The sequence below is a fragment of the Balaenoptera physalus genome (genome assembly GCF_965194825.1).
Source record: "Balaenoptera physalus genome assembly, chromosome: 13".
In the NCBI taxonomy this organism is placed as follows: domain Eukaryota; kingdom Metazoa; phylum Chordata; class Mammalia; order Artiodactyla; family Balaenopteridae; genus Balaenoptera; species Balaenoptera physalus.
Genome location: NC_138892.1, coordinates 100,278,029 through 100,303,676, shown reverse-complemented (window position 1 = coordinate 100,303,676; position 25,648 = coordinate 100,278,029). Strand labels below are relative to the sequence as shown.

Genomic DNA, 25,648 nt, shown 5'->3' with positions numbered 1-25,648 from the left:
GCGTGAGTGAAACTGCAGCTTGGCCTCTGTCTCCTATTGTAGATAATCCTTCAGCTCTACCATCTCCCACCTCCTCTCCCTCCTCCAGGCAGTAACTCTTCTTGCCTGTTTACTTGATGCCAGCCCCTGTGTACCAGCTGTTGTACTGTACTATTGTACTTTTCAAGGTACCATGCTGTAAGATTAAAAATGTTTTATTTTTTTGTTTGTTTGTTTTTCATTATTTGTGTGAAAAGTATTATAAACCTATTACAGTACGGTACTATATTGCCGATTGTGTTAGTTGGCTACCTAGGCTAACTTTGTTGGACTTACGAACAAATTGGACTTACAAACGCACTCTTGGAATGGAACTCGTTCATATGCAGGGGACTTACTGTATAAAACTTTTGAACCACTATATTGTACACTTGAAACTAATATAATATTGTAAATCAACTATTCTTTAGTAAAAAAGAAAAGAAAAAATGTTAAATGCTGCTTGAGAGGGCATGGGAGATATTTACTGTAGCAAGTTCACTGGATATAGCAATAAAGATAGGGGGTGATATGGTGAGAGCTGCTTTTCTGCACTTTTGTCGAGTGATAGATAAAACTAGATTTGAATGGATGGACATGCTGGGAGAATGTATTTTCCTTAATTTAAAGATGGCCCTGAAAGAAGAAATGGGCATTCTAGGTCAGGCTTGTATCTGAGAAAGATGAAACATAGAAATGAAAATAAACTGATGTCGATAATACAATGTATTAGTGCTAGTGCTGCCATAACAAAATGCCACATGCTGCATGCGATTTAAAACAACAGACATTTATTGTCTCACAGTACTGCAGACTGGAAGACCCAACATCAGTATGCCTTCTGGGTCATGCTCTCTCAGACTGATCTAGGAGAAGCTCTTCTCGCTTCTGGTAGTTGTTGGCAATCCTTAGCATTCCTTGGCTTATAGGTAATCATTTCAGTCACATGGCTGTCTTTTCCTTTTGTCTTCACATAGTCTTCCCTTTTTTAGAGTCTGTCACTGAATCCAAATTTCCTCTTTTTATAACACCACTAAAGCTAAAGAGATTGGGGCCCGTAGGAATGATTTTATATCAACTATTACCTTTGCCACATTTATAATTTCCAAATAAGGCCACAGTCGGAGGTCCTGGGGGTTAGAATTTCAACACGACCTTTTAGGCTCATAATTCAACCCATAAGAGAGAAGAAGAGGAATTTTATTGAACCTATACATAACTAGAAGTTCACAAAAATTACTTCTATCACCTGGGATAGATCATGTAGTTTTTCATATTAAATATTCATAAATATTAAACAAACTGAATAAAATTATAATTTACCCTCAACTGCAAAGACCCTGTGTAATTACGGATTGCTAGATATTCGGTCTTGTAAAGACTTGCCCCTGGGTCTGAGAACCTGGGCAAACATTTATGACAACATCTCTGTTTAAACAAACACTTTGGTTAAAGTGCATTACAGAATTCATAAGCCCATAAGGAGTATTATTATTTATCAATAAATATTGGTTATATATTGGCTTATTGTCCAGTGAAGGTGCATGCAGATTGTTTATAGTGTTCAGGTGGTATTTCTTCCTGTTCAGAGCCGGGGACAATATATGCCTTCCTTATTTTCTAATGTGTCTTTCCTAATTTCATTTCTCATACCATGAGAAAATTAGAAGTTTGTTTTCATTGAAACAATATGAATCTTCTAGAGGTTGCAGCTCTTCAGCACCATTCTTTAATGCTCGTGTAATTACATCAAGATGTCCATGAATACTCTTTTCTAGCGGCTCTCTCAAAGGTTGTTACTTTTCTTCACTGAAGATCACAAGTGCAAATCTAATAAAAATATGCAGAAAATGTGACCAATAGTTAATTTTTGAGACATAGGAAATTTATCATGCACAATTTCATGGCATAATTGTAAAGCAACACATTTTCCAACCATGTCTTCATTGAATTATTTAAACCATAAGCCCCGCTTTCCTAAGGAAAATTTTATGGCAACCACACTCATGAATTTAGATGTAAGAATATGAAAAAATAAATATCAAGTGAATCTATGTAGAATAAATATGATATCACATCATGACTAAATTGAATTTTATCTAGGAATGCAAAGTAATTCTGTAACATTAAAAAATTATAAATGTCATTCACTACATTAAAAGATTAAGGAATAGAAACCAGGAGACCATCAAAATAGATGCAGAAAACAAAAGCATACAAGAAAATTAAAAATCTTTACCTATAAAAAAAAATCTCTTAACAAACAGAAATAGAAAAGAACTGCCTTAACTTTAAAAAAAAGGGTATAAAAAACTAGATACAACATGACTAATGTGTAAATGTCAGAAGCATTTTCTTTAAAATGTGGAACAATGTTTACCATCAGTATTGTCCTGGCAGTCCTACCCATTTTAATTAGACAAGAAATAAGTAATTTTTTAATACAGGAAAAATAAAACTGTTATTACTAGATGTTATGTTTTATAGTATTTAAATGAATCCACAAATTATTAGAAAATTATGAATTTTCAGGATGTATGTTGAAGAGGACAAGAATATCCCAAACTGTTACATTTCTAAAAAACAACTATTTTAAAAGATAATAAAATTACATAATTGCACCAGCAAAAGCATTAGATACATATAATAGGGACACAGGTAATAAATAATATGCAGTAACTGTTTAGAAAAATTGTAAGTTATATAAGGCAAAAGTTAGTAAAAGATATACATTGTAAATGAATAAGAAAATAATATATAAATACAACACTCCCAAAATTAACCTATAGATTCTGTGAAATTACAAGATTCTTCTAAAGTTGATATAGAAAAGCAAAGATCCAGGCCATTTGAAAAGTAGAAAAATAATAAGGAAATTACTTTAATAATCATCAAGATGTATCATCAGGCTATAATATTAAAGCAGCGAAATACTGAAAGTTCAACAGAAGGAGAGAAAAGTTGATAAATATTAAAACCATCTTACCCATGGCTGTAAGTCCATTACCAGAAACATTTACTCAGTGCATTCTTTTCCTGCAAATCCATTTTCTTTCTGTGTAGCATCTAGCTTTTGCAACACCATCTTCATTAAGATAAAAACATATTTCATTCCCTGTCATATTAAACCTACAATAAAGGAATTAAACACTGTGTATTAGGGAGTCCTGTGATTTCTCCCTTGCTCAATGACACCTTTTTAAAAATATTATCTGTCTAGAGTTCTGAAAAAGTATGCTGTCCTTTCTTGCTAGGGTTAAGATATCTGTACCAAATTGGACCATAAGAATCTCCCTTCCAAGAATTTATATTTGTTAAACTGACATGAAGTTACATGTCAGGAGTAGAGCCACCAGTTTGTAGAAACCAATGGTTCTTAACCCTGGGGTGAGTTTGCCTTCCACGCCCCTGTAAGGGAACTTGGAAATATCTGAAGGCATTTTTGGTTGTAACAAGTGGAGGAGGGTAGGGGGAATTCCTACTGTCTCGTGGGTAGAGGACAGAGAAGCTGCCAACATCCTACGATGCACAAGAAAGTGCTCCCTCCACATAGCAAGGAATGATTCAGTCCAAACTGTCAGTGGTATTGCTATTGGGAAATTCTAACATAAATTAAGTGGCAAGGTGGTTGGCAGTCACCATTTAGGGTGGTTATACCGGGGTCATGAGTGCAGTGAACTCAGTCTTTTAGGTCCCATTTTCCATATTGTAAAATGGAAGGTGTGAAGTCCAGGATAAATTGCAATATCTGTGCAAATAAAAGCAGGTTAAAATAAACAAGTTTAACTTACACTGTAAAAGCTGTCAGCAAACAGGTAGCATGAAGCTCGCAGAATAGATATATAATCAGAGAAAACAGGTTAAAATCAAGCAAAAGTTTATTTTTACTGTGTATGTGAATCTCAGGTCTTTATTTTCAAACTAACCAACTAAGAGGTATTTCCCCTTACATCTTGATTTCCAACCTCTCTGGCTGACTCTCGAAACTACTCTCAGTACATGACACAATCTTCCCTGCTCCATTTTTCCAACATGCAAACAAATCGTGGGCGCTAGAGCAATATAGCTAATGTACAGGTTCTAGAGCAGTCTGCACTACCTAAATCTAAATAATCCCAGAAAGAAAGAAACTCACCAGTTATTAACTATGCTTCCATTCACCCATTGTCCTGTTTGATCTTTGGTCATGTCTCGCCAAATCCAGTGATCAGAAGCACACTTGTATCGCCTAAGAAAATCCTTTAGAGACAAGACAAAATTCAGAATTTTACTTGTCAGTTTTCAATACAACCTATTGTGTCCCTCTGGCTGTGCAGGTTGTGAAGAGTAAGGTGACAAAGTTTCAACTCTTGCTTTCACCAGAAAATAGCTATGCGATTGTGAAGAAGTATTTTACCCTCTGACACTCAGTTTTCTCATTCCTGAAACAAAGATGTGAGAGAAAGTTTCTTTAAGGCTCTTTTGATTCCAAATTGATAAATATTCAGTATGGAAATCTATTTCTCCAGGATTTTTAAACTGTAAACTCCTGGAAAGCTAGACTTTCAACGGAGTTCTTACACAGCCTTCGTAATCATCATATATTTATTACAATGTATTTTTCACTTCTCAGAAAATAATGTAATACTTTACTTCAACTTTTCTCCCAAACTATCACATGTGCACACACATGCATACACACGAGGGCACATGCTCACACACACTCGTGCACACGCACTCACATACACACACACCCCTCATGCATCCAGTTCCTTTAGAATCTAATTCTCAAATTTCATTTTTTTGCAAAATATTTAGATTTCCAAAGACATCATTGAGGGAAAAATTTAATTTTCCTGATATTTCTCCATATTCATTCAATGTTGAAATTTTTTCCTACCTTACAGCCTTTGTTGCCATAGAATTATGTTATACACAGAAAATCACTGAGTCTACCCTGCTACTAAGTAGCTGGGAAACTGTAAGTTTGACATTGTATCACTCTATGTTTCAGTTTTATATAAATATAAGGGAATTATGACAGATCACAACACTATGGTCCATTTCTACCTGATAACAGTTACACTGATAACCTTTGGTATTTTAATATACCATCTTCTGTAGCATTTCATGAATTTATTTGAAAAAAATTCAATTCACTGGTCTAAACTATGGGTTTACAACAGAACAGATTAAGAAAACAGTGTCCCTGGATTCATGGTTTCATGTATAGTGAGGAAATTTATGTAAACTTAGAGTTAGAAAATATTCTATTAGATGAGAAGATTATGAGTATAATAAACGCAAAGTGAAATTTTAGTTTACGGCAAGAAGCATCTGGGTCTTTATGGGGGACTTTCACATAGGATGTGCTCTAAGAGGTGGATCTGGAGGGGAAGAGTAGAAGATTCCATGATAAACACAGAAATCCAGGGAGAAAAGGACAATTCCTATTCTAGGCTTAGGAAAGAGCTTGTTTTAAGGCAGAAAAAAATGTAAGGCACGATATATGTATTGGAAACCAACAGGATATACATTACTGGATTTTGGGAAAACTGGATGAAGTTCAGTAGCTGTGGTCTTGGTGACAGGGAACTGGGAGGTGTATTTCCTAAAGCCTGTCCTATGAAAAATGTTGAACATTATTTGCTCAGTAAAGGGTAGCTCATGTAGCTGCTTGTTAAAAAGACAAGGTAATTCTAAATAGGTGCAAATAAATAGGGGAAAATTTCATGAAACAAGCTTCACCTCATTTTAACTAGAAAAATATTTCACAGTTTAAATAAACATATATAATATTTTACTTAAACTATTTAAAGTAAACAGTCCTTTAAAATTCTTTTATACGTTACTTTTACCACTCCTTCACAATACCATATGCGGTAAAGACCTCATTTTGTTTGTTACTCATTATTTTTTTCATCTTGCTGCTAATTTAGCCTTTTTCCCCAAGAAGAACTGTAAGGGCTGTCTAAGGGTTTTTCAGAATGTTCATTTCAAGAGTCTTACAAAATTCAGCAGTGAAACTATTCACTACGGAAGCTCTTTATATTAAATTAAACCTGCATCTTACTTCTTGATTTGGTGTGTCTACTCTTAACATACCTAGTTTTTCACATTTTATTCAGGTTTCTACGTCTTTTCTTCCTTCCAAAATAGTTTAGTTTCCTTACACTGATCTATAAATTGCCCCAGCATAGTTTGTATCTATTTAAATTTGAACCAGTCTTCAGGCATATTGCATAACTATACTTTGTTCACCCTAAAAGTAATACACAATTCTCTTTTAACAATGTTGACTGCTATGCTGTGCTGCTTTACATTTAAACACATCTTAATTGCACACACACACAACTTTTATTCACATACACAGAAATTTTAATTAAGTTAATTACCTCTCAAATTGACCCTTTACTTTTAAAGAGATGAAACAAAAGTAAAAACATACGCTTGCTGCATAAGAGAGTCTCACACTTGTTAAAGATCTTGGAGATTCTCTTGACTTAACAGAATTTTTCCGTAAATCAGTATTTATTGAACAAAGATCCATTAAGCTTTTTTTTTTAAAATTTTTATTTATTTATTTATTTATTTATTTATTTATTTATTTGTTTGTTTTTGGCTGCGTTGGGTCTTTGTTGCTGCCCACGGGCTTTCTCTAGTTGCGGCGAGCAGGGGCTACTCTTCGTTGCGGTGCGCGGGCTTCTCATTGCAGTGGCTTCTCTTGTTGCGGAGCACGGGCTCTAGGCAAGTGGGCTTCAGTAGTTGTGGCACGTGGGCTCAGTAGTTGTGGCTTGCGGGCTCTAGAGCGCAGGCTCAGTAGTTGTGGCACACGGGCTTAGTTGCTCCGCGGCACGTGGGATCTTCCCAGACCAGGGCTCGAACCCATGTCCCCTGCAATGGCAGGCGGATTCTTAACCACTGTGCCACCTTTTAACTTGTACCTGCTTTTACGCTACAGCAATGGATACAATTTCAAATAAAATATGGTGTCTGCTCACTGGAAACTCATACTTCAGCCTAGGGGGAAACTTTCAATTGCACCTATTGCATCACTGGTAGTGAACGCTCTGACGGAGGCTGCCATGAGACCTCAGAGAAAGACAGCAAAGCAAGACTGAGAGGTCAGAGGAAGTTTCCACAAAGAGAGTGAAATGGAGAATTCCATCCTTTCTCTTTGTGGCTTTTAAAAGGTTTCCAAATAGTATCAAGCTCTTCTATTTGTATTCCTTAAAATGTAAAAGTTAGCTATCAAGTCTACTACTTGATGTGAGTCTTATACTATCCAAACAAGATATCACTAAGTTTTTCAGCTGTATCTCCTATGGCATGTTCTGAACATCTGCAATATTGTGCATCTAAAGACAGGCATGTTTGAAAAGTTTTAAAGACCATAATGGAATCTGAATATTTCTAATATCGCTACTCAATATAATTGATAAGGAATACATATTAAATTACTTACCTTTTCTTCTATAGTGTCAATCATAACTAGGTCAGCATTTTGAGACAAACAGTTATATGCACTTGAATTCCAATCTCCTTCTTCTTTAGAAAAATAATAGCATTTATCTTGGAAACCAATCCAATTATCTGGGCAAAAATACTGAGCACCCGGATCTTTTATAACTGTAACTGAGATAAATACATATCTTAAGAATCAGATGAAATAATATGCCACTGTGTTTTGAGATCATTGAATGAAGACAGGATTGTGATGTAAAATATTATGATCATGGCCAGAATTGCATATCTATCCCATAACAAGTTGAAAAACAAACTTCATGTTAGGTTAAATGACAGCAGTCCAGAATGTGACAGGACACTCACATTGCTTTCAACTCCAAACTCAGTGATATATAGGCTTTCCTAGAGCAGTGTCATTTCACTTGTGTTAAGTCCCTTTCGTCATTTCTGGGTAAATGAAATACAATGAAATCCTAGCATTATCTGGTGGTAATAAAAACACTAATTTATATTAGACTGTTATAAATTAGGGCACAGGTTTTAATCTCTAAGAAAGCAATGAAAATAATAAAACAATAACAAGATATGTATTGGGTTTCCTGTTGTCAGCTAGGTACCACCATCACTGTGTGGTTCTGGGTTAACCAATAAAAAGAACCCATATGAAATTTAGAAGATGGAAATAAAGCAGAAGCCATTATTCTTGGAAATGCTGGACACAGGAAGTTCACAGGCCTTTTCATGAGTTTCCCTTTTGTAGTCTTGGCATCTAGATGTGTTAGCTTCCTCTAATCTGTGGGTTCTCCAAACACATTAGTGCTTTAAGCCAAAATCATTAGTGACTATTTCTTCTTCAGCTTTGTGGCCTTCCAGACCATCATTCCCCAGCTCCAGTGGTGTTATGCATAATTCTTATGTTAAAGTCCTATTCCATGGTAACTTGCCTTATTGTGGAGATCCTTTTGAAATCTATAGAAATAGTAGAAATAAAATTTGTATTCTTGTAGTATCTGTACTGTCTATTTTTCTGAACACACCCAGACTAAATCAGTTCTTGGTACTAAAAGTGATTCTAAAGGAACAGAACCTTAAGGATGAGGTATGCTATTGGTTTTCCAATGTGATTTACATTAAAGGCACTGACCCAGTCACCAGTTGTAAATGGGATACTGGCGGTCTATGGTGCACAGAAGTAAAACAATTAGTTACATGATCACTTGCAGTCACCTGATGCCAAATACCTGTAGAAGGTAAACATTTTAGGCACCCTTCTCTTAATTACTGATATAACAATGGGCAAAATGTGTAAGGATAATAACATCTGAACACCATGATTAACAAAATTAAGTCAGTTGACATACATAGAGGGCTACATGCAACAACTACTGAATATACATTTTTGAAAGTGCATATGAAATATTTACTAAAATGTGGGACAATAAAGTTGTAACAACAAATTTTAAAGATTGAAAACATTTACTGTGTGCCACCTGACTGCAGTAGAATTGAGCCATATATCAATAAAAAAATAAAATAAAAAAATCACCAAAGTCTGTAAATTAAGAAATGCAATGTTAAATAACTCATAAATCAAAGAAGAAAAAGAAATCTTGGGAAACAAAATATATTTAGAGGCTTCCCTGGTGGCGCAGTGGTTGAGAATCTGCCTGCCAATGCAGGGGACACGGGTTCGAGCCCTGGTCTGGGAAGATCCCACATGCCGCAGAGCAACTAGGCCCGTGAGCCACAACTACTGAGCCTGCGCGTCTGGAGCCTGTGCTCCGCAACAAGAGAGGCCGCGATAGTGAGAGGCCCGCGCACCGCGATGAAGAGTGGCCCCCGCTTGCCACAACTAGAGAAAGCCCTCGCACAGAAACGAAGACCCAACACAGCCCCCCAAAATTAATTAATTAATTAATTAATTAAAAAATATATATATTTTGAACTGAAGTTAATTACATATATTTTGGTGATATATGTGATATATGGTATACATATATATACATAAAATACCAAAAATTATGGCTACAACTAAGCTTGTGGGCCTTGCTCTTTTTTTTTTTTGGCTGCACTGTGTGGCTTGTGGGACCTTAATTCCCTGACCAGGGATTGAACCTGGACCCTCAGCAATGGAAGCATGGAATCCTAACCACTGGACCACCAGGGAATTCCCCTAAACTTGTGGAACACAACACATTTCCTTAAATCTTAGAAGAAAATTTATTGGCTTAAATTTATGTTTTTAAAAAAAGGGAGACTTTAAAAAGAAAATTAGCTATCTCGAAAAGTTAGTAAGAGTGATAAATTAAAACCAAAGTAGAAAGACTCCATTAAAAAAATAAGATGAGAAATCAGTTGAATATAAATTAATGTAAAACAAAAAAAGCAAGGAACTCATTGGCTTTTTGAATCATCTAGAATAGATAGAACACTAGGAAAACTAATAAAAGAAAAAAATCTTTTTAAAGGGAAATAAATGAATTAGCAATACTAGGAATAAAAAAGAAAAGAAATTTCTGAACAACAAAACTTAGCACAACTGACAAATGAAAGGTAAATGTGAATAAATACTCTATCTAGTAAAGAAATTAAACCTTTCATTAAAAAAATTCTACACAAAGAAATCTCTCAGTCCAGGTGGCTTCAATTGTGAATACTTCTAATCATTTAGGTAAGACATAACAACAATATTACACAACCTTTTTCAGAAAACGGAGTAGGAGAGAATCCTTTACAACTCAGTTTTAGAGGCCAGCATAGTCTTAATATCAATACCTGACAATACTATTATAAAAATGAGAAATTATAGTTCAGGCTTGTATGAACATATGTGCATATTATCTTAAACAAAATATTAGCCAGTTTAATTCAAGAGTGCTAAAAAGGTTAATATTTTGTCATCAAATTGAGTTTATTCCAGACAGGAAGGTTTAGTTTAACGTTTTTAAAAAGTCTGTGTAATTCAACACATTAACAGAAAAAAAAGACAAACTAAGTATATCTCAATAGCACTTGATAACATTCTATGCCCTTTCAGAATAAAACCTTTTAGCTATCTAGGAATTAAAGGAAACTCCCTTTATTTGATTAAGAATATTGATAAATAATCATTCATAATAGAGAAATATTTAAAACTTTCTCATGTATATTAAGAATGAGATAAGGATGCAAGTTCTCAGTACTTCTCCTCAACTTTTTACTGAAAGTACTAGCCAGTAAAATAAGGCAATACAAATATATAAAAAGATATAAAGATTTCAACCTAATAAATAAAATCATTATTATTTGCAGATAATCTGAATGTTTACATAAACATACAAATGAAAATAAAGATAAAATATTAAAATTAAGAGTTAATATAAAACACACCTTAACGAAATCAAAAGAAAAATCATATTAATTCTGTTTTCAGATTACAGTGGAATTAAAATAGAAATAAATAACAAAGATAATTGGAAAATCCCAAAATATGTAGAGATGAAACAACATACTTCTAAATAACACATGGGTCAAAGAAGGAATATAGAGAAATTTAAAAGCAATTTGAACTAAATGAACATGAAAACACAACTTATCAAAATTTTGGGCATGCAGCAAAAGCAGTCCTTAGAGAAAAATATATAGCATTGAATTCATACATTAGAAAAGAAGAAAGGTCTAAAATCAATAATCTACATTCTCTCCTTAGGAAACTAGTAAAAGAAGAGAAAATTAAACCCAAGGAAAACAGAAAAGAAATAATAAGAATCAAAGCAAAAAGCAATTAAATTGAAAATGGGAAATTAATAGAGAAAATCAACAAAATCAAAAGCCAGTTCTTTGCAAAGAACAATAAAATCAGTAAGCCTCTAGCCAAGTTAACTTAGAAAATAAAGGAGAGAAGACACAAATTAATATCAGAAATGGAAGAGAGGACATCACTACAGATGCCACGGAAGATAATAAAGGAATACTATGAACAAGTTAATGCCCTCAAGTTTAATAACTTATATGAAATGGACCAACTCCTTGAAAGATACAATCTTCCAAAACTCACAAAAGAAGAAATAAACAATGTGAATAGGCTTATATCTATTAAAGAATAATTACTGACTTAATAATCAGTAATGTCCTAAAAAACAGAAAGGAGCAGGCCCAGATATGTTCACTGGGGAATCCTACCAAACAATTAAGGAAGAAATTATACCGATTCTCTACAATCTCTTTTAGAGGATAAAATCAGAGGGAATACTTCTTAACTCATTTCATGAGGTCAGCATTATCTTAACAACAAAACCAAAGACATTACAAGAAAAGAAAACTACAGACCAGTATCTCTCATGAACATAGATGCAAAAATTCTTAACAAAATATTAGTAAATTGAATTCAACAGTGCACAAAAAGAATTATACACCATGAAAAAGTGGGATTTATCCCAGGTCTGTAAGGCTGGTTCAACATTTGAAAATCAATTAATGTAATCCATTACATCAACAGGCTAAAAAAAGAAAAATCACATGATCATATCAATATAAGCATCTGAAAAACCTAACATTCATTCATGGCAAAAATTCTCAGTGAACTAGGAGTAGAGGGGAACTATCCCAACTTGATAAAGAATATTTACAAAAAAACCCACAGCTAATTTCTTACTTAATGGTGAGAAATTGGATGTTTTCCCTCTAGAATCAGGTACAAGGCAAGGATAGCTCTTCACAAAATATTGTAATTAAATGAGCAGTAAATGTGAAAAGGAGCTTAACAGTATTGGTCATCAAGAAAATGTCAGTTAAAGTCACAACAGGTACCAACAAAGGCACCAACGCACACTCATCAGAATGGCTAAAATGGGTAAAACTGACAACAAAGTGTTGACAGGTATCTTGAGCAACTGGCATCTGCATACACTTTTGGTTGGATTATCTACTATCTATGGTATTATCTACAAAAACTGACCTATGCATACTCTGTGGTTTAATAATCCTTCTCATAAATATATCCCAAATAATATCCACTATTCACTAAAAGACTAAAAATATAAGGATGTTCAAAGCAACGCAATTAGCAGTAGTCAAAATATGGCACAATCCAAATGTCCATCAAAAGTAGAATGATTAATAAATCAATAAAAAGCATGAAATACACTATAGCAAGGATCTGTGAACCACAACATGAGGCCAAATTCAGAGCTAAAAATGTTTTTACATTCTAAAATAATCAAAATAAAATCTTAATTATTTAAAAATAATTAAAATATAAAAATAATCAAGAGAAATAATGTGTTGTGACACACAAAAATTATGTAATATTCAAATTTTCATGTTCAAATTTATTGAAACACAGGCATGCTCAATTGTTTATGTATTTTCTGTGGCTTTTTTTGCACTACAAATACAGAGTTGAGTAGTGGCAACAGAGATCACATGGCTAGCAAAGCCTAAATTATTACTATCTGCCCCTTTACGTAAAAAATTTTCCAACCCTCTTCTATAACAACGAGTCAGTGAACTTTTACTAGTTATGACTTGGAAGAATCACACAAGTATAATGTGGGACAAAAGAAGCAACAGGCTAAGGATTCACGAAAATTGCCATTTTATTTACATAAAAATTTTTAAACGGGCAAAACTAACTTTTGGCAACAGAAGTTAAAATAGTGATTACCACTGGCATGGGAATGTTGAATGGAATGCGAGATTATCAGGCTGAATGATTTTGTCATAATCATTTTTACGTCTCCCCATGTCTTACGTAGGTCGTGTAATTCATAAAAATTCATTCATTGATACTCCTTAAATATATCATGAATAATGGGAAGGGAGTGAGAATAATGAGAAAATATTATGATTGAGGCAGAAAGGAAAAGGATCATACAATAGGAAGCTCTGAAAATGAAAAATATAAGTGAAGAAATAAAGGATGTAATTTACTCACCTAAGATAAGAAGTAAAATATTAGCAACTATAGATATTGCTAATAAAATACAAAGGAACAGCATACACTTGTTTGTAACACCTGAAACAAAACAAAACAAAAAAACACTTAGATTAAGAAACAGGTAAAAGAAAGACTAAATTTGCATTCAAAACCATACCTTACAAACTTCTTTAGGCAATTTATTCTGATATTTCACAAGGAGATGACACAAAATGTACTTTTCTGTTTGCCATATGAAAAAACCCTGGTTTTTTCTTTTGGCTGAAATTTCTCAGGACATCCTTATATCCAATCCAGATGTTATTATGGATTTTACTGCCACAGTCCAAGGAATCAAATATAGATGACTTTTTCGGGTAGAATTTCCTCAGGCCTGAAGCCACCCTCAGGCCTTCAATACCCTTCTTCTATGGTAAAATATTAGGATATCCTAACGTTCCTTGAATATTTCTAAGAAAATCTACTTTCTACTTAATGAAAAGTTTATTTTAAAGGATAGACAACACAGTATATTTGAAAGGTCACAGAATAATCAAAAAAATTTAGAATTGAGGTTTTTGCCACAAACAAGCAAAGGGAACTTGGACATGTTTCTGTTGTTGTTGTTTTTCTAGTCCTGTATTCTCTGATCTGCAAATCTGATAGAACAGAATAAATCTCTGGTGAGGAATTGTTTTTCTTTTACTAGTATCCATTCAGGAAAAAAAATACGGTGTGTAAGTTTTTTGAAATGAAACATTTTTTAATTTCATATGATTAAAGTATTTATCCTTAATGTAAAACTTCGTGAAATGTAAAAAATTATAGAAGATACTTTAAGATAGACTATAAACTTATTGAGAACATTGATTCTTCCTGTCTTTTTCACCTAGTGAAGAACTAGTTTTTTTTTATTGAACAAATTCTTTCCTTAGTAGATGTATAAAAGAAATGAAACTTAAAATAGATCTCAATTTACACTGCGTAGAGATAGCCAGCATTATCATTTGGATTAACTAACATCCTTCCACCCATATATCTCTTTAATCCATTTTTACACATATAACCTCCCTCCCACATACACATAATTTTAAATGAGTACAATCATCTTGTGCCCATTGTTTTAAGTTCTAATGTTTTCTGTTAACACTTTGCTGTTCTTCCCATCTGTGGCAAATTGTTAAAAGTGGCCCCCAAAGAATCAGGTCTTTCTGGGTCCACCACCCCTTTGACATACGATCTTGCTACTTCTCACACCAAGAGGTATTTCCCAACACTTGAACTGGTCTTGTGAATATGAATATGAATTTGAACTGGTCTTGTGTCTCGCTTTGACCAAGAGAATGCGGTAGAAGTGATACTCTGGGACTTCAGAACCCAAACCTTAAGAGACCTTGACCGTTAAATAACTCTCTCTCTTTTTTTTTTTTTTTAATTAAAGGATATTATGTGCTATGTTTTCAGGTCTGGTTTATAACAGGAATTAAATAAAAGAAAGCTTTTATTATTTTTTTTCTTGTGTTAGCTCTCCCATTTTTCCATATTTTAATTACTGTGTGTGCAGGAGGTGAAGATTATTTACTGCTGTATTAAGCAGAATTAGTTTTTAAATACATATTCCTATTCACTGTTTCAAGTAGGTCTTTGGCTCTTTTGGTATCCTTTTCTCCAGAATGACTGTTGAAATCAGTGATCTTTTCATTAAAAAAAAAAAATCCTATCTTATTAAAGGGACTATTTTGAGAATCATAAAGGGCTTTAAATAAGACGAAATACTTCTAAGCCACAAGAAGAAAGAAGCGGGTGCCCATCCTGACAATATGAGAAATGCTTATTTCCATGTACAGGTGATAAGAGTTCTTTCTATCTCAAAGTTGGCAAGATACTAGATCATTCATCTTTGTGGAGCATATGGAGATATCCTGCCTGCAGATAAACCAGCCTCAACAAAGATGCATGTGCCATGAATGGGGCAAACAAACAGAGTGGCTTTCCTTGTAAGTTTAGCACAGAAATAGCAGAACTAGAACCAAAGGGGTTATTGATGTTGGGATATATCTTCTCATAAGTCATCAGTGAAAAGTGTTGACTAAAAACCCTCTTGATGCTTTTGGGCTTACAATACCTGAGAAACTCCATATAACGCTGGAGGAAACTCTCCATTCAGTTCGGTATCACCAAACCACCAAGATTAATTATCCTGTCAGCTCAGTGAGATGGGGACTTGGAGTGACATTTAGTTTGATTTAAAGATCTAAAGAACTGGAAATTTATTTCGCTTCTGAATATGCAGGTTCATATTTAAACCTGCTACATGTTTATTTAATCTGTCCACTTCCTGAGCCCTAAAATCTAGTTTTTGACACAGTATAAACAGCTTTCATTTTTAAAGTTTCTTCTTTCTACTCTTTTACTCAATCCTCAATACCTGTACACTGCACAAATATCCAAAAAACAAAAACAACAGAAACTGTGGGTCCCTCAGTATGAATTTAGTATTAAAAGATGAATTTCAAAGAAGTTGTTCATAATGTGTTCAACTAAGGAATGTAAAAAAACAGATAATATCCCGGGGCCGCTCAATAAAAACCTATTGAATTAACAATGTAACTAAAATAGTTCTACATGCATTCCTGTTATAATATAAACAACTAAATATTCCAATTATTTTTTCCCATAGAGAATCTTCCCTGACAACTAATTTCTCTCAGTTTCTGACTGTGATCTTCTCCAAGGAGAGATAAGAGAAAAGATCCAGGGTGACCAATGAATTTAAAACCAAATAAAATCCCCTTTTTTTCTTAGTTTACAGCTATAGAAAAAAATCATAAAATACCAATACATAGAAAGAATAAAAGATAATATTTAAAAAATACAAAAAAGTTAAAAAATGAATTCTATCACACTCTAAGTAACTACTATTTCAATGGTGTTTAAAATTTCAAATTATATGTCTATAGATAATATTATACATACTATATAATATTAAGTAACATATTTATGTGGTATATATATAATTTATACATAAAATATATAAGTTCATACTGTTGATTGATATATAATGTAGAAATTAACACTGGTTTTATGAGCGGATAGAAAGCATTCTTAAAACTTTTGGTTTAGATATTTTCACATTATCATCTAATATTTGATCCCATTGTCCCTAACCCTCTTTGATCTACTCTTAGAATTATTAAATTGTCAAAAGATGAGGAATAAAGTATTTACGCATTCCAATATGAACTGCAAAAATATTTTTGACTGTTGCATACACTGGTAGGCAGAAACAAAATTAAACGGCAAATTTTAAAACTCACCATAGTCACTAAATCACAGAGAGTTTTATTAAATGCATTTTAGCTTCATTTCCCCCCCACCCTTCACCCTATTTAAGGAGCCCTGTTGAAATAACTTTGAAAGATTATCCTGTTAGATTTAGAATTTGGATCTTACCTACTCTGAACTTGCTGTTTAATACATCCAGTGCTACCAAATTGTTTTCTAAGGTTTTTTTTTTTTTTAAGTACACTTTCTCTCCTTCTCCATTTAAAAATCACCAGAGATTTCTCAAGAATATTAGGGTACCAGCAATTGTTTAGATAAGCGTCGAGGAGGGAGACAATTGTTCTGCTATTAAGTACCTCTAAAGAGTAGTTTATCTTGACTCCACTCATGGTCCATAAACAATCTTTTAAAATATTACAGATATTTGCGAATTATTTCATATCATGTATGTATTCTAGGCATTGAATGACTGTGGTTCATATTTAACATCTCCTGAAGGACAGGTTTTATTGAATGCTTAGTAAAAGTGAAATTAAATCTTGAATGGTCTTACATTATGGATAATCTTCATCCATTATCAATTAAGATACCATAAAGTGAATCTGAATTAAAAGGACAAAATAGTCAATTACAAATTTTTATTTATGGTGAAGTTAACTGGAAATAGAATTTTTTTTTGCCTTGATGGAAGAAACTACAAAACCCCAAAAAGTCTTCAAAACTTTTATTTAACAGTATGCTTCATGATTTCAATAAAAAAACCTTCATTCAGAACAACTGAAAATGTTCTTACCTCGTGTCTTTTTATCAGCTTCTTGTCTGCTGTTACCAGTTTGCAGCTCCACTGCCTCCACAGCAGCTGACGGGTTGTTTGATAACACACCATCCAACATCCCTCTTCAAAGTTTTAAATTCATGTAAAAAAAAGTTGTTTTTACAGCACAGCTCCAAACTAGAGTTATGCTACTTTGAAGTAAAACACGCTTTTAACTGATCTCGCAAAAGAAAAGTAATCATGTGATGAAGATTGAGTCATACTATAATCTAGATAAAGTTTGCTTCCTGTGAAAAAACCACAAAACAAAACAATTACCGGAAAGGAAGGAAGCTTCACTAAATACTGAAGAGCAAGAAACTGATATATTCTTAGTCCCTCAACAGAGGATCCTCATCCGAACCGTACAGTAAAAAAAACCTTCAAGGGGAATTTTAACTCTCCCGAGAGTGACGTAACTAGTGTCCTTCCAGAGCCACGGGAGATAAGAATACTAATTAATTAAAAGGCCTGCTTTAGGACGTTATGGTTTCATTATCATGTGCTAAGAAAGACCATCTCAAAGGTGATGAAATTAAAGAGAAGAAAGCTATGCTTTAAAGTAGCTACTGAAGCCTTTTCTGTCAAAGACAAACATATGCAGCAGTGCGCGCATGCGTGCGTGCGCGCGCGCGCGCGCACACACGCAAAGAAAAAGAAGAGAAAAAGGAACAGGAAGTTAAAAAGTACTCAGAATGTTATCAATATTCAAGATGATAATGCTGTTATGCTAGTGTTATCAGGACACTGTTTCCTTTTCAAATCTCTCCTCATCAGAATTTTGAAATGATTTCCTATTTCCCCTCAATATATGTAAATATAGTCGTCTTGGTGTCTGTGGGGAATTCGGTCCAGATCCTCCCCTCCCTGCCGCGGATACCAAAATCCGGGGATGCTCAAGTTCCTTACAGTCTACTCTCCCGCCCGCCTTGGAATTCTCCATCCACGGATTCCCATCCGCAGCTGCTTGAATCCCCGGTGTGTAAGCTGCAGATATGGAGGGTGAAATGTATTTATATTAAGAAGAAAACTAAAGAAAAGCAGCTGGTGTCCCACAGGCTGCTTCGGGATCAACACCACATTTGTCTGACAGGCACACTGAGAGGGGAAAAGGAAATAAGAACAGAGAGGAAAGTGGAGTACAAAGGAAAGAAAAGAAAGAAAACGTGAAGAGAATAAGAAGTGAAGGATTAAACTCTTCTGGTGGTCTCAAATATATACCTTTGGTCACTTCTGTCACCCAAAGTGAAATTGTACAAGGTAAACTGCAGAAGGAAGGACAGATAAAATTGTTTCCATTTGGGGACAGAAAGAAGACACAAATTTGGAAGGAAAAATGAACATATTCTACTAAGTCATGACCAAAACATACTATCCCTAGGACTATTAGGAATGCATATATAGGAGAGCACAGGAATACCTCGTTTTATTGTGCTTTGCAGATACTGCATTTTTTTTTACAAATTGAAGGTTTGTGCCAACCCTGTGTTGTCAGAAGACGGTGAGCATTTTTCAGCAATAAAATATTTAATCAAGGTATGTACATTTTTTAGACATAACTATTGCACATTTAGTAGACTACAATATAGTATAAACATAACATTTATATGCACCAGGAAACCAAAAAATTCGTGTGACTTGCTTTACTGCAATGTTATCTTTATTGCAGTGGTCTGAAACCAAAACAACTACATCTCCAAGGTCTGTGTGTGCAGGGATTGCATTATCATGGTTGAGTGAAATTTACTTTTGTTCCTGAGGAAGGTCAAGATATAAAATTTGACTCGGAGTATAAAACATTTCCAGTTCCTCAGAATGTTCCCTGATGTACCTTTGCAGTTCATTCCCCTACTCCATGGAACCAGGCAGCCCCTAACCTATCAATGGAGATGAGTTTTGCTGGGTTTAGAATTTTACATAAATGGAAACACACAGTTTGCATTCTTTGTGAGTTTGGTGTCTTTTGCTCAGCATAATGTTTTTGAATTTCATCCATATGGTTGTACAGACCAGCAGTTCATTCTTTTTTATTTCTGCATGGTATTTCATTATATGGATATATGAAAGTTTGTATATCATTAGCCCATTGAGTTGTTTCCAATTTTTTGCTATTATACATTAAACTGGCATGACTATATCTGTTAAAGTCTTTCTGTGGACATATATTTTCTAATCTTTTGAGGAAATATCTAGGAGTAGAATTGCTAGGTCATATAGAAAATATGTATTTGTGTCTCCCCCTCTTTTTTGTGATAATAACACTTACATGTGATCTGGGAGGTGATGGCTGTGTCTATCACCTTGGTTGTGGTGATGGTATCATGTGTGTTTGCATATGTCCAACCTCATCAGATTGCATGCATTAAATACAAGTTTTTTGGTTATAAATTCTACCTCAAGCTTTTTTTTTTAATGAAAATATGTTTAACTTTATAAAAATATAACATTATCCAAAGAAGTTGTACTATACCCACCATTAATGTAGAACAGTTCCAGTTACTCCACATCAATGGCAACATTTGATATGGTCAGACTTTTTAACTGTAAACATTCAGGTAGGTTGGTAATATTGGGCGGTTTCTATGATGCAATTATGCCCAATGTGGCTGATTTCAAGCTACCAGTGTGACATCACTGAATACCAGAACTGAAAAGAGTTGTGTAGTAGTACACCACTACACAGTATTTCTATTATACAGATATAATAGATGGAAACAACTTCATGCATAGATAATAGTAAAAATAATCAGAAATTCATGAGTTCTGTGTTTTTATTATCTTTGTTTCTAATATGATTTATTTAACTTTAAGTTTAGATAATGTAATTTTCACTAATGGCTATGATTAATGATTGGACTTCAATTATTGAAAGAGAAGTGAGGTCCTCAGAAGGAAGACCTCTTTAATTCTGTGACTAGGATAAATCATAATGATTCCCCCAGTCCATCCCTAAAGCAACTTGTATTAGTCTTCTCAGGCTGCCGTAACAAAATACCTTGTGGCTTAAACAATAGACACTTATTTTCTCACAGTTCTTGGAAATCCAAGATCGAGGTGCCAGATGGTAGGTGTCTGCTGAGATCTCTCTTCCTGGCTTACAGATGGCTGCATTTTCACGGTATCCTCATATTACTTTTTTTCTGTGTGCAGGAAAAGAAAGCACACTCTCTGGTGTCTCATCCTTCACTAATAAGGACACCAATCCTATGAGATTAGGGCCCAACTCAATGTCCTCACTTAACCTTAATTATCTTGATAAAACCCTATTTCCAAATACAGTCACATTGGAAGTTAGGGCTTCAATATATGAATTTGGTGGGGGACAAAATGTAGTCCTTAATTTTCCATCCTCTGGCTCCCAAACTTCATGTCCTTCTCATTGTTAAATACATCCATCCCATCCCAACAGCCTCAAGGGTCTCAGCCCATCCATCATCAAGTCCAAGTCCAAAGTCTCAGCCAAATCAGGTATGGTGAGACTCTAGGTGTGATTCATCCCAAGGCAAAATTCTTCTGTACCTGTGAAACTGAAACCATCCAAGTTATGCGCCTCCATAATACAAGGATAGGAGAGGATCAAGATAGACATGAGATAGACATTCCCATTCCAAAAGGGAGAAATCAGAAAGAATAAAGGTGTGATAGGTCCCATGCCAATCCAAATCCTAGTGAGGCAAACTCCATTAGCTCTTAAGGCTCAAGAATATTCTCTTTGACCTGATGTTCTGCCCTCCGGACCCACCGGGGCAGCAGTGTCATCCCCAGGGCCTTAGGTGGAGGCCCTGCCTCCTCTACTCTGATGATAGCCTTGTCCCTGAGGCTCTGAGTGGGGGCAGCCTGGCCTGCTGGAGCTGAGGAGGTGGCCTCACACTCAGAAATCGACGAGGAAAAAGTCTTGTCCCCCGCTCCCCACCCCTGCTTGTTTCTGTATGCTCTGGGCCTAGGGTGGGAGTGGTAGCCCTGATGATCTCCAAATTGTCTTCAGGACCATCTTCTTGAAGGATAAAGCATGTTCACAGCTGGATAGCTGCATAGAATCCCAGAAGTCTGAGAACCTTCCTTTATTTCATCCTACCTCTGCTCCCTTTATTTCAAACTTGCAGTGTCTCTGCTGGTGTATTTCTACCTCTATCGCTGGCTTCTGATGATATGGTTAATTACCATCATGGATAATCTCTTTATGGCGTGGTTGTCCAGCCACACCCTTGGTATCTTCTCCAGAGCATGCTTTCTCATTTTCTGTATATGGATAGGCTGAGAATTTTCCAAATCCTCAACTTCTGGTTCCTTTTGGCTTAATGATTTCTGAATTTATGTCTCTCCTCTCACATTTTACTATAAGTAGTAAGGACAAACCAGGCAGGACCTTCAACACTTTGCTTAGATATCTCCTCAGCTAAGTATCCAATTTCACTGCTCACAATTTCTACCTTCCACAAAACACTAGAACATAATTCATCCAAGTTATCTGCCACTTTATAACGAGGTAGTTGAAAAGAATCAAACAAAATAGCCACCTTTACCTTGCACCGTAGAGAATTTTAACCAGAAATGAACAAGTCTTTCCATTTTCATTCACCAACATATCCTGTGTGGTTTTAGACAGCAGTGCCTGAGTAAATTTTGATTATTTTTGAACTTCCTTTTAGTTTTTGGTTCATTGTGCCTAGGAGAAATATCCAAGGCTGAGGCTATTCTCCATTTTCTTTTCCCATTTTCTGGGTAATATCACATGAAAACATTCGAGGAAATGGAGAATGAAGATGGTTATATTAGGGGATATATGTATATGTATAGCTGATTCACGTTGCTGTACAGTAGAAACTAACACAATATTGTAAAGCCACTATACTCCAATAAAAATTAAAGAAAAAAAAGATGGCTATATGCTGCTGGAATTCAAGAATCGCTTCAAATCCAGAAAAAGTTCTAAAGGTAGGAATATTTTCCCCCTCATTCACACTCCAGTTTAAAATTGAGTTATTCTCTTAGGAGAATAATTATCTTTGATATTTTTAAGTGCTAAAATTAACCATATTCTGGCATTTTAAAAGACGTTCATAAATTGTCTAAGATAAATTGTTCAGACTCATGTAAGCATCAACAGTAAAAAGACAATTCTGCAACCATGATGCCAGAGAAATGCTAACAGTATAATGTATAATCCCATCAAAGTAGTAGCATGAGAATAAGAATGTAACTTTCAACTAAAAGGTCAAAAATAGTATTTTTACATAAACTATTTCTCCTACAAAACATAAGAAAGAGACGCAACTATCTGGGTGTGTTATCTACATGAAGAGGTAGGTTATACTTCGAAGGTAAAGAACAAGTACTGATGGTGGGAGTAGCAGTGGTATATAGTGTTTTACAGCCCTAAAAGCATTTTTATACAGACATGTTGTATTTTTTAATCTTCACAAAACATCGATGGGATTGGCAGAATAATCCATTGGGAATGAGGGTAGGGTAAGAAAAAAGAAAACATTTATCTTTGCTCCTTGAGGCTGCTGTATCTGGGACAAGGTTGTTTTTGGGGTTTTGGTCTTTATTTTAGATCTGTTACAAGTTCTATAGACAAGTTTAATAAACAACATACTAGTGTCTAAATTTACTCTTTCTAAAATAAATTATTTTATTTTTTTTTAACATCTTTATTGGAGTATAGTTGTTTACAATCTTGTGTTAGTTTCTGCTGTATAACAAAGTGAATCAGCTATGTGTATACATATATCCCCATATCCCCTCCCTCTTGAGCCTCCTTCCCACCGTCCCTACCCCACCCCTCTAGGTCATCGCAAATCACTAAGCTGATCTCCCTGTGCTATGCAGCTGCTTCCCACTAGCTATCTATTTTACATTTGGTAGTGTATATATGTCAATGCTACTCTGTCACTTCGTCCCAGGTTACCCTTCCCCCTCTTCATGTCCTCAAGTCCATTCTCTACGTCTGTGTCTTTTTTCCTGTCCTGCCCCTAGGGTCATCAGAACAATATCTTTTTTAGATTCCATATATATGGGTTAGCATATGGTATTTGTTTTTCTCTTTCTGACTTACTTCACTCTGTATGACAGACTCTAGGTCCACCCACCTCAGTACAAATAACTCAATTTCATTTCTTTTTATGGCTGAGCAATATTCCATTGCATATATGTGCCACATCTTCTTTATCCATTCATCTGTTGATGGACACTTAGGTTGCTTCCATGTCCTGGCTATTGTAGCTAGTGCTGCAATGAACATTGTGGTACATGTCTCTTTTTGAATTATGGTTTTCTCAGGGTATATGCCCAGTAGTGGGATTGCTGGGTCATATGCTAGTTCTATTTTTAGCTTTTGAAGGAACTTCCATACTGTTCTCCATAGAGGCTGTATCAATTTACATTCCCACCAACAGTGCAAGAGGATTGCCTTTTCTCCACACCATCTCCAGCATTTAATGTTTGTAGATTTTTTGATGATGGCCATTCTGACGAGTGTGAGGTGACACCTCATTGTAGTTTTGATTTTCATTCCTCTAATGATTAGTGATGTTGAGCATCCTTTCATGTGTTTGTGGCAGTCTGTATATCTTCTTTGGAGAAATGTCTATTCAGGTCTTCTGCCCGTTTTTGGATTGGGTTGTTTGTTTTTTTGATATTGAGCTGTATGAGCTACTTGTATATTTTGGAGATTCATCCTTTGTCAGTTGCTTCGTTTGCAAATATTTTCTCCCATTCTGAGAGCTGTCTTTTCATCCTGTTTATGGTTTCCTTTGCTGTGCAAAAGCTTTTGAGTTTCCTTAGGTCCCATTTGTTTATGTTTGTTTTTATTTCCATTACTCTAGGAGGTGAGTCAAAAAGGATCTTGCTATGATTTATGCCATAGTGTGTTCTGCCTATGTTTTCCTCCAAGAGTCTTATAGTGTCTGGCCTTATATTTAATCCATTTTGAGTTTATTTTTGTGTATGGTGTTAGGAAGTGTTCTAATTTCATTCTTTTACATGTAGCTGTTCAGTTTTCCCAGCACCACTTACTGAAGAGGCTGTCTTTTCTCCATTGTATATTCTTGCCTCCTCTGTCAAAGCTAAGGTGACCATATGTGCATGGGTTTATCTCTGGGCTTTCTATCCTGTTCCATTGATCTATATTTGTGTTTTTGTGCCAATACCATACTGTCTTGATTACTGTAGCTTTGTAGTATAGTCTGAGGTCAGGGAGCCTGATTCCTCCAGCTTTGTTTGTCTTTCTCAAGATTTCTTTGGCTATTCGGGGTCTTTTGTGTTTCCATACAAATTGTGAAATTTTTTGTTCTAGTTCTGTGAAAAATGCCATTGGTAGTTTGATAGGGGTTGCACTGGATCTGTAGATTGCTTTGGGTAGTATAGTCATTTTCACAATGTTGATTCTTCCAATCCAAGAGCATGGTATATCTCACCATCTGTTTGTATCGTCTTTGATTTCTTTTATCAGTGTCTTATAATTTTCTACATACAGGTCTTTTGTCTCCTTAGGTAGGTTTATTCCTGGGTATTTTATTCTTTTGGTTGCAATGGTAAATGGGAGTGTTTCCTTAATTTCTCTTTCAGATTTTTCGTTGTTAGTGTATAGGAATACAACAGACTTCTGTGCAGTAATTTTGTATCCTGCTACTTTACCAAATTCATTGATTAGCTCTAGTAGTTTTCTGGTAGCATCTTTAGGATTCTCTAAGTATAATATCATGTCATCTGCAAACATGACAGTTTTACTTCTTCTTTCCTGATTTGGATTCCTTTTATTTCTTTTTCTTCTATGATTGCTGTGGCTAAAACTTCCAAAACTGTGTTGAATTATAGCAGTGAGACTGGGCAACCTTGTCTTTTTCCTGATCTTAGAAGAAATGGTTTCAGGTTTTCACCTTTAAGAATGATGTTGGCTGTGGGTTTGACATATATGGCCTGTATTATGTTAAGGTAGGTTCTCTCTATGCCCATTTTCTGGCAAGTTTTTATCATAAATAGGTGTTGAATTTTGTCGAAAGCTTTTTATGCATCTATTGAGATTATCATGTTTTTTATCCTTCAGTTTGTTAATATGGTGTATCACATTGATTGATTTGCATATATTGAAGAATCCTTGCACTCCTGGGATAAACCCCACTTGACCATGGTGTATGATCCTTTTAATGTGCTGTTGGTTTGTGTTTGCTAGTATTTTGTTGAGGATT

General features: G+C 34.9%; 1 protein-coding gene across 6 annotated transcripts; it reads right to left on the bottom strand.

Moving 5' to 3' along the window:
* Positions 1-792: 792 nt before the first annotated feature.
* Positions 793-25,614, bottom strand: CLEC2B (C-type lectin domain family 2 member B). 6 transcript variants are annotated; one of them, XR_014252433.1, is made up of 6 exons: positions 17,439-25,614; positions 13,379-13,459; positions 7,463-7,632; positions 4,154-4,257; positions 3,005-3,103; positions 793-1,848 (listed from the first exon to the last, which is right to left on the bottom strand). XR_014252433.1 is itself a non-coding variant. In XM_082420389.1 (6 exons), exons 1-5 carry the CDS (start codon positions 17,536-17,538, stop codon positions 3,039-3,041), a joined length of 564 nt encoding a protein of 187 aa, XP_082276515.1. In that variant the 5' UTR covers positions 17,539-25,607; the 3' UTR covers positions 793-1,848; positions 3,005-3,038. The 6 variants fall into 6 exon arrangements, 3 of the variants coding, with proteins under 3 accessions (XP_082276515.1, XP_082276516.1, XP_082276517.1); XM_082420389.1 differs by having other exon boundaries at positions 3,005-3,147; positions 17,439-25,607; XM_082420390.1 differs by having other exon boundaries at positions 3,005-3,147; positions 7,463-7,626; positions 17,439-25,607.
* Positions 25,615-25,648: the final 34 nt, after the last annotated feature.